Below are 14,513 nucleotides of genomic sequence, written 5' to 3'. Positions count from 1 at the left end.
CGAATCCAAAATTATCAAAAGTTTTCTTTCAAATCTTTCTCAAAATCTGACGTAGTCATTGATCATTTTGAATACAAATTATCACTTTATTTATCACAACATGAACAAAGATAGATTTGACCATTGTTTTACAACAAAATAAATCAAAATATAAATATTGATATGAAACCAGGGGCGCATCCAGGATTTGGCGTTAGAAGGGGCGCCAATTAGGGGGCGCAACCTTTTGACATGCCCCCCACCCACCCCCGCAAAACTGAAATCTATTGCGTTTAAAGTGTTGTCAGTGGGGGTACTCCTCTCACGAAAATTATAACAATTTATTGTCCGAAATGGTGCATTTTGGGCGTATTTTATTACTCTTTTTCTTCTATATTGAATTAAAAAGTAAAATTAGACGATTTTAGGAGGGGGAGGGGCGCCCCCTCCCTCCTGGATCCGCTAGTGGAAACTGCCTTCCCAAGCACGATTTAGGATGCCTTGTATGAAAAAGTATCATTTTGTTCAGTAATTAATTTGTTCCATATTAATTTATTCCAAAAAATCACGATTATTTCTTCTTTTTGGGGGTGTTCTCAACTGAAGACATGAACATTCTGGAAAGGCAACTCAGCATTTATATATATTTGGTTCATTTAAAATATTATATTAAGTTAGTTTACATTAACATCAGAGTTTCAACACCTCTGCCACACCTAAATCACTAAATAGCACATCATCTTAATTTTCAAAAATAATATGACTACGTACCTGCTCCTGGGGTGTATCTGGGAGTGACCAGTCATCTTGTCCCTTAACCGAAAATCTCAATGAACCAAACACCAAACAAATGTATGAAATATTCAGCTTCATTTCCGTATTCCGCATCAACTTTCAGCTGCAACTATTTGTATGAATATTTATGTAGAGCAAAGGGATATACGTGGGCTAGGTAAGGCGTAACAAAATTATTATGTGCTTCAAGTTTCCCGACTTACCCTGTTTTTTCGTCATCGGAAAAACGAGCAAATGTTGTGTTTTTATGGACACGATTTTTTTAAATAATAATAATAATAATAATAATAATAATAATAATAATATTCCAGCAAACCACACATCTGCACCATTCGGAAACCCTGTTTTAGGTTTAGCACGAGCATTGGCCGTATTTTAAAAGCACGGTAATGCATGCTAGCACATTTATGCATTGAGAGCATCTTGGTACTGTGTTATTTCAGCTGCGCATGCGCGTTTTTTATCCGAATCTCGAAACCTTTGACAAATTTAGAGACACTATAAACTTTTCCTGCATAGCGTACGCTTTTAACAAATTAGTGCAGATATCAGATTTCTAAAAAGTTGCTATTTGCCAATCTTTTGAAATGTACTGGATACGGACCATGCTTAAAACATCATAAACACTATTAGAATAAATTATAATTATACAATATCAAAAATGGACACATATTCATTTAAACATAATTAAGCACCATTTTCCTCAAAAAAATATAAATGTACAAAGACCTTGACCTTTGAAGTGAGACCTTGGGTGATGTGCTGGACACGCTGCCATATCATGGCAAACATTAATGGCAAGATGTTTTAAAATCCTATTACGCATCGTCAAGATTCAGCCCGGACAAGGATCATTTCAACCTTTGACCTCTTACCTTGACCTTTGAGGTACAGACCTGGGTCTTGAGCACGACACGCAACCTCATCATAGTGAGCTCTCATGGCAAGTAGTTTTGAAATCGGAATCAAACATTTATATCTTTTGGTCTTAGGTAAGGATTTTATGCGTATATTTATCAACTACTTATTTCCTAACACTTGAATGTTTATGCGTTGTACTTAAATAATAGTAAGTTATGTACAAAACAAAATAAAATGATTTTCTTTCCCACGTACAGCTTAAAATTCCTGGATTTCGTTATAAGTTACAACTATATAGAAGTAAAAAACAAATGTGTAAAATCCAACAAAAAGAATCCGACCGAGCCTTTCTTAGTCCCTAAGATTTTACACATGCTTTTTGTCGTCTTCTCATTATTTGTTACAAAGATATTTCTAGTAATGATAATTATGTTTACGTATCCACAATAATGAAATAGCATACACTTCGATGCGATACAAAAGTTTGAGAACTGAGCATAAAGGCCATATCATATGACCGGAAACACACAGATGTCTTGTAGAACATCAGACAAACACTTAGATTTGCGTTAGAACCGCGGGTGGGTACAAAAAATGTGATTAAAAACAGTATTCACGTTTAAACATTAATTTCCGATATCAAACCATACAATATCACAAACCAAAGTATGTACTTAGGTTTATATGTAGTTTATAGAATTTATGAAATCGAGAAACAACTGTATAACCAAACATCGATGTATTTTTATATAAAGCTAAAGCTATTATTTCAAGACATTCTACTGTAAGTAACATAGTTTAGAAACTTTCGATGGTGTAAGTAATTATGATTAAGATCAGTCTCCTACATTTAATTTATTATTATTAAAATATATATCAGTTGAATTCTGACTTTGTTTTTCATTTGCTTTTTTGTGGTGTATTCCCCCCCCCATACCATGCTAATTCCATGCAAAATTGTGACCATAGTAAATATTATATATAATGGTATGTCTTATGTTTTGTCAAGCAATTGATTGTAACAAGCACTTCTGTATGTCTGACTGTCCGATATAGTTCAATCTTATGATAGCACAGAATTTTTTAATCCGGAATACGATAAATATACACAAAAATTAAACGGATCAACTTGCAAGGTCGCAAATATGTATGTTTAGCGTCAACCCTTAGTACGAAAACCAATCTAGCTATCCTGAAAAAAATCCACAACAACAACCGAAATAACAGAATACTAAATGAGTGATACCATATGTAGAATATAGACACCCCTTAGTCCATTCTAAACCATTCTCAATTGTTAGATGTATTTCCACTGCAAAATGAGTTCAAATACAACTTTGATCGTAGGAATCACACATAAAGCATTATTTTCTGATATCAAATGCCAAGAATACAAGTTCAAAGTATGAAGCAGGTTGTTTGCATTTGTGTTTTGTAATCGGAATCATATCAAAAGGAAATTAAAAATATTCGGCCAAATCGTTGATCATATCAAATCTTGTTTGTTTTTTAATTCGACCAGGAAATCCGAAACCTATCTGTCCGAGGACGCTAAACATAGAAACAATTTAGTATGGCCTACCAACATATCAAATATGCATATATAATTTCCCCTTCTGTGGTAATAATCATTTTCAACACTTTTCGGTAACGACTAATTGTTATAATAATTGCATGATTGTAACACATAAAACAGGCGGTTTCTATTTTAGCCTTTATTAGAAAATAGTTTTGATTTTATTAGAGAGATAAACTCTTGGTTAGAGAAACACACTCATATTAAATATCACATATGATCGCTAACTAACGACAAACAAAGCTCATAACTAACAATACAATAGAAATTTAATCATGATACTTTATCTGTAAAACTGTGACAAAGTCTTTGACTGGCATATTAAATGTGAAATATGTGTGAAATATAAAACCCTAATTAAAGTAACAACAGTTAAAAAAATAAAATAATGACCGAACTGGCATTTACAACCTAAACACGGCAAATTGAGACACCAAATTGAGACACGCAAACTTTGTTCTATAAACTGATTTGAAATACTTGTATATATTGGCCTATTCTCAATGTATTTTAAGCTTTCTTTATACTTTTTTGTTTTGTTTTTCGGTGATCAGTTCATCCATTTGCTTAAATTTTTATAAGAGATTTTTCTTTAGTTGTGAACATTTGTTATGTTTGATGGTTGGTATCAACACAGTTTAAGGGCACCAGAACGCATTATTCATAAAGACAACAGCGAAAAAATATAGGTAACTTATAGCTGTTTCAAAAAAGTGGTCTTATCCAAAATATATCAATTTTCCAGCAAACCACATCTGCACGATTCGGAAACCCTGATGTAGGTTTAGCACGAGCATTGGCCGTATTGGCACGGTAATGCATGCTAGCACATTTATGCATTGAGAGCATGGTACTGTACTAATTTAGCTGCGCATGCGCGTTTTTTTATCCGAATCTCGAAACCTTTGACAAATTTAGAGACACTATAAACATTTCCTGCATAGCGTACGCTTTTAACAAATTAGTGCAGATATCAGATTTCTAAAAAGTTGCTATTTGCCAATCTTTTGAAATGTACTGGATACGGACCATGCTTAAAACATCATAAACACTATTAGAATAAATTATAATTATACAATATCAAAAATGGACACATATGCATTTAAACAGAATTTAGCAATATTTCCTCAAAAATATAAATGTACAAATATGTTCAAATAAACGCGTTTATACCCTTATTTTGAGATTCATAATATAAATTGTAATTTCAGCGAGAAGCATTAGTGGGCTTATAAGTAAGCTTGCAGAGTACAAAATTAGAAAAATATAGAGCTATATAATATAAACATGAGTATTAAAGTGAATTTCTTTTTAAAAGAGAATCACTTCATGCAAGTAACTGTAAACAGTTTAAAAAGTAGTTGCAACGATTTAAAGCTTTGTAAAACATTCAACCATATAGTAAATTCTAAAATACATGGAATGCTGACATGGAATTAAAACATTTTATCACTGGCAATCGAAAACGTTATCACATCAGTTTGCAGCCAATGTCTAGTGTTTTATTCAACCCGCTCCTGTATAAACTGATAGAAGCGTTCTGCGTACGTTTCCGGATCCACCGTTGAATGACTTCCACAACATGTTTTCATGTCTTTCAGAACTTTTCCCACAAGTTGTCTACATCGGAACTGCGTAAAGAAATCTATGACACCAATATAATATCTGTATTTGACGCCATCAATGATATGAAGGCTATTATCACAGGTCAACAATAGTCGTCTGTTCTGGAATGTATGTTCGGAATCGTCCAAATAGCGTTTGTCTGACAACGAGCGGAGGAATCCTACCTTCGCTCCTGAAGAGGACTTTGTGCTCTTCAATTTAGAGATTTCTTTTTTGCCACTCTTCTTTGCAGGAGATACATTTGGTGGGTCGCTTTTTGAAAGCACTTGCAATTCGATGTCATTTGTCTTAGTTTTACTTTGATCTGTAAAAACAAATGTATAATAGTCAGAGAAGAAATCACTTTTATATATCAAAATCCACATTCCAACACATCTGTTTTCAATGTACAAACTTAGTTTTGAATACATCCATCATTTTCAGCCAATGAAATTACAGATAGGCAATCATTTAGTACTAATCTTAATCATTAAGAATTTCAACTTCCGCCACTCATCCGATACACACTCCCTGTGTCAGATTTTGTGTTGACAATGTATCAGCTCACTCCGCCCATTCTTAATCATTAAGAATTTACTTCATGTCATCTAACTATTACTTATCTTGAGTTCCATTCATCTGTAGGCATAGCTCTACGGACTAAGGACTTACCTACGATCTCTGACTGTCCGTTTGGTTGGCTGGTTTGATCAGTTGCAACAAGATTCTGTTCCTCATATAGGTGCAAATTTTCAGACCCCTTCTCATGACCGAACGATCTTCAAATGTTACACAGCAGTGTTAATGGTTAAATTAAATTAAGTTATATTGCCCAAACAAAATTCATTCATAAATCTACCATTTTTGAAAAGTTCTTTCTCTTTAAATCTTTGAAATTATTTGATAAAATGTCTACAATAGGTTGAATGATATGATCTAAAACATATTGTGATTGGTCTGGACACCTTCCATTTGAATCTAATATCAAAAGGACACTTCCGAAAATAGAAACTTTTGCTACTTGCTCTAATTGAAAGACTAACATATACAGACTTATATTGAGGTAAATATGTAGTTTTCCTGACCCGCCAAGTGATATTGACCGAGTACGGATGTCCGAGGTCATTATCACTTAAGAGGACAGCGTTCAATAAATAGCGTGCGGCGTAAGTGAATAGCGTTATAATTTATCCGCACGGCAGAAATAGAACGCTAACGCCCATTCCATTTTTTACCGTTCCGATACGGGAGACTCCGAATTAATGTGTACTCGAAAACAGAGAAATCAGTCTTAAACATGGCACAGCTGTATCATATCAAAGAGCTTATTTTGGCCGTTGAGTCTCATTTCTTACTTTATATCTATGAAACCAACTTTTTGCCATGAGTTCAAAATACACTGAACAAAAGTTCTTAACGTCCACTTAATGAAATTCATTAAATTGAAAACTACTCAATGTATCGACTTGAAAATTGAAACTACATCGTTATGCCTAGTACTCTATCGACTTGTATAAAGAAAATCACACCTTACGGTCGAGGTTAGCCATGCGAGACGATTGGTGCGATTTCCGATTTTTGGACACGAGAATTACGAGGATTATGAAGTTATCGCTAATTTTCATGTCAACGCAACACATGTTGAATTTTCAACTCGAAAAACAGACAAAATGGCTAAAATGACTATTGAAGAGCGGACAAGGGCCGTCGGCATGATTGATGCAGGTACCCCGATTCGGCAGGTATGACCAATTTTGTAAATCAATAAACAAATTCCGATATAATGTGCGAACTAATATCAATAAATGTTCTGTTTAAACCAATGACGCATAATAATCAATGAATTTTAGGTTGTGCGGCTGTTTAATAGGCGACACTCGAGTATCCGTCAGCTGTGGGAGAAATTTAGTAGAACCGGAAGTGTTGCTGACATACACCGGAGGCCCAAACGCAGAGTAACAACTCGCCACCAAGATAAATATATGGTTCTTTGTCACCTACGCAACCGTTTCACTCCGGCTACGTCAACGGCACGGCGGACCGTTGGCACGCACAACCGGGCAATTTGCCCACAGACCGTCCGCAACCGGCTCCGGGCCGTCGGTATTCACGCCCGTCGACCACGAAAGGTTCCTGTCCTTACTGCGAGACACAGAGCAGCACGGCTAGCATGGGCGAGACGGAATCTACGGTTGACTAGAGCTGACTGGGCTAATGTCATTTTTGTGGATGAAACAAGACTGAAGCTCCGTGGGTCAGACGGGCGCGTCCGCATTTACCGACGGAGGGGAGAGCGAAACAGGGAATGTTGTTTGATTGACGCAGACCAGTTCGGCGTTGATTCTGTGATTGTCTGGGCAGGAATTTCCATGCACACAAAGACTGCAATTGTCCCTATCCTTAGTTATTTAAATGCACTGAGGTATCAGAACGACATTATTCAACCTGTATTGATACCGCACATTCAAGCTAATCGAGACATGATGTTGTTGCAAGACAATGCGCCTTGTCATGTTGCACGGGGAACTCAAGACTATGCTGGCAACAAACAACATTCGTGTTATAGATTTTCCGCCAAAAAGCCCAGATCTGAATCCAATGGAAAATGTGTGGGACTTGTTAAAGAGAAAAGTTAGGGCTTTGCCCCAACAACACAATGCCAACGAACTCAGGCGTGATATTCGTCGGATGTGGGACATTATCCCACAGAACTACATACACAGATATGTGGTTTCAATGAGGTCAAGGTGCCTTGCAGTTATTGCTGCAAATGGTGGACACACACGCTACTGGATTTAACACGTTCTCCAGGACAGTTCTTTGTGACTTTCGATTTAATGAGTGACTAACTTTACCATTGTTTTTTTTGCAATGAATTAATAGTTCCAATGAAATGAAATTTTATTAAAATGTTTTCAATAAATGCGTAAAACTTGTGTATTAAACAAGTTTTGTGATTTTGTTATTTTATTCACATATTTTAATACAACATATAGTGGACGTTTAGAAATTTTGTTTAGTGTATGTTTTGATTGGTCCATATAGTTTTGGCGCTTATTTGATCCATTCTTCTTCTTGCATCATTCTGTATGTTTGCTTGACAAGGTTCACTTGGTATTAAGGATAAAAAGATTTCCTCCCTTTCCCAACCTTTGAATTTAGGCCATGATTTATTATTTCATATGCTGATAAATATATCGGTGTTTTTTTAAATAATATTATATAATAATTACATGATCACACATAGTTTGAACTGTGTGTTTTATTTATGTTTTTTGTTTATTATAAAGATAAATTGTGTGCCAGTGTATTACGTTATATGTATGTACTGTATATTACTACATGTCCCTGTCTCTTGACTTTTTGTGTTATGCTTCAATTTTGTGACCCTTCATGTATACCTCAAAGCTCAGCATGTATTTTTCTTTGAATTTGTCCTTGACACTTGAACTCTGATATTTCTATGGCCTGATAGGCTGAAATAGTGTACCTGCATAACTAAACACAATACAAATAAGCCTTTGGAATATAACAATTACTCACTTCTTGACTCTTATGACGAGGTTACTCATGGATTCGTGTTTTTCGCTGCTTTCAAGTCGGTGCCGACCCAGTAGAAGACTGAAGTCGAGAACTTCTATCTCTCGTAGGAAATCCACGTCAGCTCGCAGCTGTGTCAGGAACCAGTCCTTTTGTGGCCCTAGAAAAAATAGAAGAACGAAAATAAACCAGTGGACAAGAATCGTGGTATAAAAATATATATAGCAAAAGCATTTCATATATATATATTGTACGAAATATGCCCATAGTATTAAAGCAGTACTCCAGCTTTGGCTGACAGCTAACACTGTACCGGATAAATTAAGGTAGGCCATCCATCATTAGGATGCAAAGAAGTGTTAATGCACTTTAGATATAAAATTAAGATAATTTCTATGTTTGATTTATAATGATTAACCATTATATTACTTTTGCATGGATTACATTTTTGCATAACATCATAAGGACGGTACTTTTATATGATACTTTAAAGGGAAGTAATATTTTTATTAAATTATTTCTTGAATAACATGATGTCTATATAACAAAAAAGCTGTCGATGAAAACTTTAAAAATAATCAAACTTTACATTTTGTACCTTTACAATTGGACTTTACCAATAGCATATTTGAGTATTAATGATGGATGAACTACCTACATTTCTACTTTTAACAATCGCTAAGCCATAGAAAATTGATTACTGTCAAGGGACAAGAAATCATAACTATACAACATGGACAAGGGAGAGATACATCTGCATGTGCACTATGGTGTGTTTGGCTAACAGGCATCAGCTTTGTTTTGCGTGTTCTAGTAACCGACTAAAAGCTTTAATTGTTAACTTAATATGTCTGTGTCTATGGCGAGTTGTCATAATGCATGAAATTACCATTGGTTTACAAAGAAATTACGCAACCTTTGTTGAACTATTTTGCAAATACCGTTTATAGAATGGTAGATTGTTTAAAGTGTCGCGTTCAATAAAACATTGGTGGAATCACTTAAAACAACTATTTAAATGAAATCAATTGAAACTGACAACAGCTTCACCTCTATAATACCGTCGTGTTATATATTCTCTGCAGAATCCTGTTATGCACCAGTCAATTGTAAACACGCCCCCCTCCCCCAGGTCCGGGGGTATACCGGGGATAGCCGGGGAAATGGGCCGTGTTTTTACCTTCCAGGTGGCCCCGCAGTGCCGGGTGATTGCGGTGGTTTTGTCTTCGCAAACACATAGCGGGGATTGGGCCTAACCTAGGGTCCCTTGGGTGCGGGGGCATTTGGCGAGGATTTTACCAGAAGTTCGTACCCGCAAGACGGGGATTTTACCCGGGGTTGGCTGGACCGAAAGTCAAAGTCCCCACTATTCCCCGGACCTTGGGGCGGGGGGGGGGGGCGTGGTTACAATTGACTGGTGCATTAGGGCCATAGTAAATGTAAGACTGCGATGTCATCAACAGGCTTTTATACTAGGTATACACGTGCCTTTATTAGATGTAAATATTAATAAGGAAACTTTTTCGAGTCGGTGTAGCCCAATTAGTTGCTTTGTTTATTCCTAGACCCTTCTATATCGGTATTACCAAAAGTAATTGAACTGTTAAACAATTTATTGTATTTGAGCTATTACTAAGGTTTTTTGGGAAAAAGAAAGAAATAATTATGTTTTTTTTACATGTATTTATACAATAAGTCATTAAAGTTCCATTACAAATAAACGTTGTTAGAACAAAACATATTTCAAATGCAAGAAATATTGAATGACGTCGCTTGATTTGGATCATGATCACATGTTTTGTGTGAGTGAAGTGACTACTTCACGACAAAGGGAAGAAACCGCCATGTGGAGTTTGATGGGCTCTGAAATTCGTGCATTTTCCCTAAACCAAAATCTGAAAGCAAATACGTACCAAGTTCGATTTTCTCATCTAAGAAATTCTTATCTTTAAGAACAAGAATGGTCTTCTTTCCTGGTGGGTTCGGCTGAAACAGTGCAACAAGCTTTCTACAGCAATTAAATAATAAACTGAATAAAATGAAGCATTACGTACATAAACTACTTAAATTGTTATTCCCAAAGGCAAAGCAATACATTATACCATATGGTCTCCTACAGCATGACTAGGTTATTATCTATAATAATATTGATTGATTTGATCAATATTTTTATTTAGACAAATGCTTTCTTTTACCCTTGGGCGGTATTCAATATAATAATTGTCCTTATGCTTACACACGCATCAGTGATTCCTTATTCTTACACACGCATCAGCGATTTCTTATTCTGACACACGCATCAGTGATTTCTTATTCTTACACACGCATTAGTGAGTCTTTATTCTTACACACGCATCAGTGATCCCTTATGCTTAAAATATGCCTCAGTGATTACTTATGCTTAAGTCACGCCCCAGTGATTCCATTCAATCCCTTGGTCATCTATCTTTAAACTCCAATAGGAACACTCAGATTCTACTCTTAAATTGAATTGAAATCTTAGATGGTTACTGAATATGGACCCATAATGCAACCAGTAGTACAAGTATGTTACAAGAGCAGTACCAACATCTTTAAAACTATGTGTAAGATTTTGGATTTCAGATGCAATATTCAAATTATTTATTGAAGTTATTTGAACTTCTGTAGGAATGTTAATCTTTAAATTATGAAAAACCTGCAATTATGTACATATTTAAGATATAGCTTACTAAATGAGACTACCAGAGAAATATAATAATACAACGGTGTGAAAACTACGTGCAATTTGTGCCCGGAAACTGAAATTCGACCTCCAATGGTGTCTGGGACTAATTCATACTACATTTCATAATTTGAAAAACAACACATTCGAGGTTGAATTTCAGTTTCGCTGGTAATGTTAATATACAGCAAATTTGCATTTAAACAACCTTTACTGGAATGCTAAATATGTACTCAAGGCATGTAGAGCAACGCATTTTGATGAAAGCAAAATTAAACCTATGTCTTTCAAAACAGACTAAATGGCTGATCCGTGCAACAAAGACCTATGACCTTACGTCTTGATATCTGTTTGCAAGGCAACCTTTAATGTCAAATCTCTCGTTGAGGCGTATCGTTGGGTAGAATATACTCTGCATGACTAGGAAGTATTTCTGAAATATAAAAAACAGATAAAAAGGGCATTGCAATTTCCTACAGAGTAGTCTCCCTTTACCCGTATATCACTGCCAAAAATTTAAAATGAAATAAAAAGACAGAATTTTCATTTTTTACATAATTAGACGGGTGTAAAATAGTGTATAAAGATTAATGATTGATCATGACTAAACATGCACAATTACAATACAGACATTAATAACAGACATTTTGTAACGATTTTGCTGAAAATAAAAATAATTTGACCGCCCAACGGGGCCGATGGTTCAGAACCTCGTTAAAGTTAACAATAAATCTGAGTAATCGCCCAATTGTTGCCTTTTCGGAATGAAACTTCTACACCGTGACAAATATTTTTAAAAGACATATAAACAATACAACGTCAGTGCATTATTTCGGACCTTTTTCTTAATTATTTTACAATTACTATACAGATTATATACAATAACAATCCTTAAATTTTGTTACTGTGTTTAATATACCATTCGTCATTTTAAAACGTAATAACTCTGGAAAATTAATAGCTATTACTATGATCATCGTTCATATCTATGCAAACAAATCTACAAGTTTTAGTAAGTGGTTACCCAAGAAAACTAACTATGTATACACAGTCAGTAAAGGTAAGCTACATTCAACAAACCTTTTTCGATGTGGCTGTCTTGATTGAGTAGAGTCCAAGGAATTTGACTAGCAAGGAATGCGGGTATGTTTGGAAATGGTTGAGATAATCTCTGAAAAAATATAACAACAACAACATGCATTCATTCAAACCACACACGTCAAATTCACCTGAACGTTTTATTGGCATATTCGAAAAGAACATTGCCATTGGAAACACAAGGAACATACAAGATGTCATTAAGTGGCGTACAGATTCAACGGTGAATTGAAGTTTTAAGATACCGAATATATTATTCGCCGTCTGAGTTCACACATGAAGGAAATAACTTGATAGTATCATGTGTATAAATAATTGCCTTATTGCAGTCTTCAGTAAGACGATTGGCTCGCGTGGTTCCTAAGGAAACACAACAACAGTACATGTATATTATATTCCAAAAATACACCTTCGTCAATTAAAATACTTCCAGAGGAATTATTAATTATTGTGATTCGAGATGATTTATATAGCGGTGCAGCAATTCAAAACGCCATTGGGAAATGTGTATTTATGATGTCGGTTATGGTCTTCCTTGAAATAATAATAACTAATTAGTTTGATATTGTATAACGTAACACGGTGTTTCAAAGGAGTATTTGTTCAGATCCAGTACAGTACGTTTTCAGTGTTGGCGAAGTTCAGCATTTTGATAGGAATAAATTTACAAATAATAGTCTCAACATAAACAAGCCGAACCATTGATATTAATATTGTAGAAGTTTAATTACGAGAGAAGTGAGTGACGTCTGTGTTGTATCATATTGTCAAGGACAACGTGCAATAACTGGCGTTCGGTATAAGCGAATAGCGTTGTGATTTATCCGCACGATCTTACATTACAGTTACTCTCCGCCTGCGTATTACTGTTTCGATATGGGAGTTAATAAACTGACGAAAACAAAGGGAGCACACTCCAACATAGTAAAGATCCAATCGGAACACCTCGGCCAGTATCCAACAAGAAGTGACTCTAGAAGCTTGCCGGAGATGGCCAAGTTGTTACAACTGGATAACGATCGCCATAGAACCGCAGATATATGAAGCAAGAGATGCATCAGCTTGATTACCATGATTTACAAATACATTTATTTCCTTTTTCCAGTAATACAAGACAAACCATCAACGCGATATTGCATCCATTATGGAATTGAATTGACAATTAAGTTTTAATTATATTTCCATATTTGTTTCGTTGCATATAAATTGTATCTCAAGCAGTTACGTACCGGAGTATTGACAGGAAGAACTGTACACAATGCTGGAGGTCGGTTTTGAGCACAAATCTTTGATTGTTCCTGGAAGGCAAATGATTATCATACATAGTTCATGTTAAACCATTCGATATCAATCTAACTAGCTACTGTAGTAAGCATACCCCTTAAATGTAGTATATACAATAGAACTACACACGGATGACAAACACTGGTTAAATTTTCCTAACGCTTCCGGTTTAAATCTTAAAAATAGTATGAGTGAAAGCTTTTACATGACACTGCTTGATGACGAAACAACACATGAAAGAGCAATATAGCTAAGGCCTACAAAAAAAAATACATTTGGGTCGGGTAACCCGACCCTACCTACGGAATAGGCGCCGACCTTACCGTTTTTATAGTCGATTTAAAAAAAAATGCTTTTCAATATGTAGTTTAAAACCTTAAATACATATACAGAAGATAACTTTAACACTATCCTCCAATGATGAAAATTACATTCTAATATAAAGCCTTTTAAAAAAAAGCCTACCTACCCTACCTATTTTTGAAAAGGATGTTACCCTAACCAAACAATTAATTTTTTTAGGCCTAATTAAGAGTGACTGACGTAAATTTCTCCTCGTGAACACCAAAAGTTAATATATATGTGGGTGCTTACTCGGTGAAATATATTACGATCTTACACTGTAACAAACAAATAATTCTTATATTACATGCCTTAAATTGAAATTATAAGTCTATTAATCCTCTATATATTATAGAAAGCTAACAAAAATAGGAAACTCATACGTTTCAAGATTAATTTTGTTACAAGACTGAAGTATGTATTATCAACTGAAATACCAGGTATGACCATGATATTTGAGAAAATAGAATTACAGTCACACAAAATAATATTCAAAGCAATTAATAAACAATCACTTACGTGAAATAAAAGTCTTGCCCGCTCCTCGAGTTACTTATAAACTCCAGGTAAGGAAGACTGTCGGGGACTAGGCTGTTCAGAAAGTCATCTTCTTTTATGTCTACTGCCGAACGAACTCGGGCGAACACCGGACTTGCGTAGCTCCCGAACTGGTACGTCTGAGATCAATGTTATGTATTTGACATTTATTTCAGATGTGTTGTGATGAAT

At 35.2% G+C, this 14,513-nt stretch overlaps 1 protein-coding gene across 3 annotated transcripts in view; it reads right to left on the bottom strand.

The window, feature by feature from the left end:
* Positions 1-3,335: 3,335 nt before the first annotated feature.
* Positions 3,336-14,513, bottom strand: part of LOC128224154 (phosphatidylinositol 4-phosphate 5-kinase-like protein 1) — a 22,508-nt gene continuing 11,330 nt past the window's right edge. For all 3 annotated transcript variants that reach the window (XM_052933865.1, XM_052933864.1, XM_052933866.1), the window contains 8 exons: positions 14,304-14,461; positions 13,388-13,456; positions 12,141-12,231; positions 11,398-11,493; positions 10,270-10,342; positions 8,360-8,516; positions 5,489-5,595; positions 3,336-5,141 (listed from right to left, as the gene is read on the bottom strand). In XM_052933865.1, coding sequence (XP_052789825.1) covers positions 4,714-5,141; positions 5,489-5,595; positions 8,360-8,516; positions 10,270-10,342; positions 11,398-11,493; positions 12,141-12,231; positions 13,388-13,456; positions 14,304-14,461 — 1,179 coding nt within the window. In that variant the 3' untranslated portion in view covers positions 3,336-4,713. The remainder of the gene's footprint in view (positions 5,142-5,488; positions 5,596-8,359; positions 8,517-10,269; positions 10,343-11,397; positions 11,494-12,140; positions 12,232-13,387; positions 13,457-14,303; positions 14,462-14,513) is intronic.

This window comes from Mya arenaria, chromosome 17 (genome assembly GCF_026914265.1).
Source record: "Mya arenaria isolate MELC-2E11 chromosome 17, ASM2691426v1".
Lineage (NCBI taxonomy): Eukaryota > Metazoa > Mollusca > Bivalvia > Myida > Myidae > Mya > Mya arenaria.
This window is presented reverse-complemented; position numbering and strand designations above follow the sequence as displayed.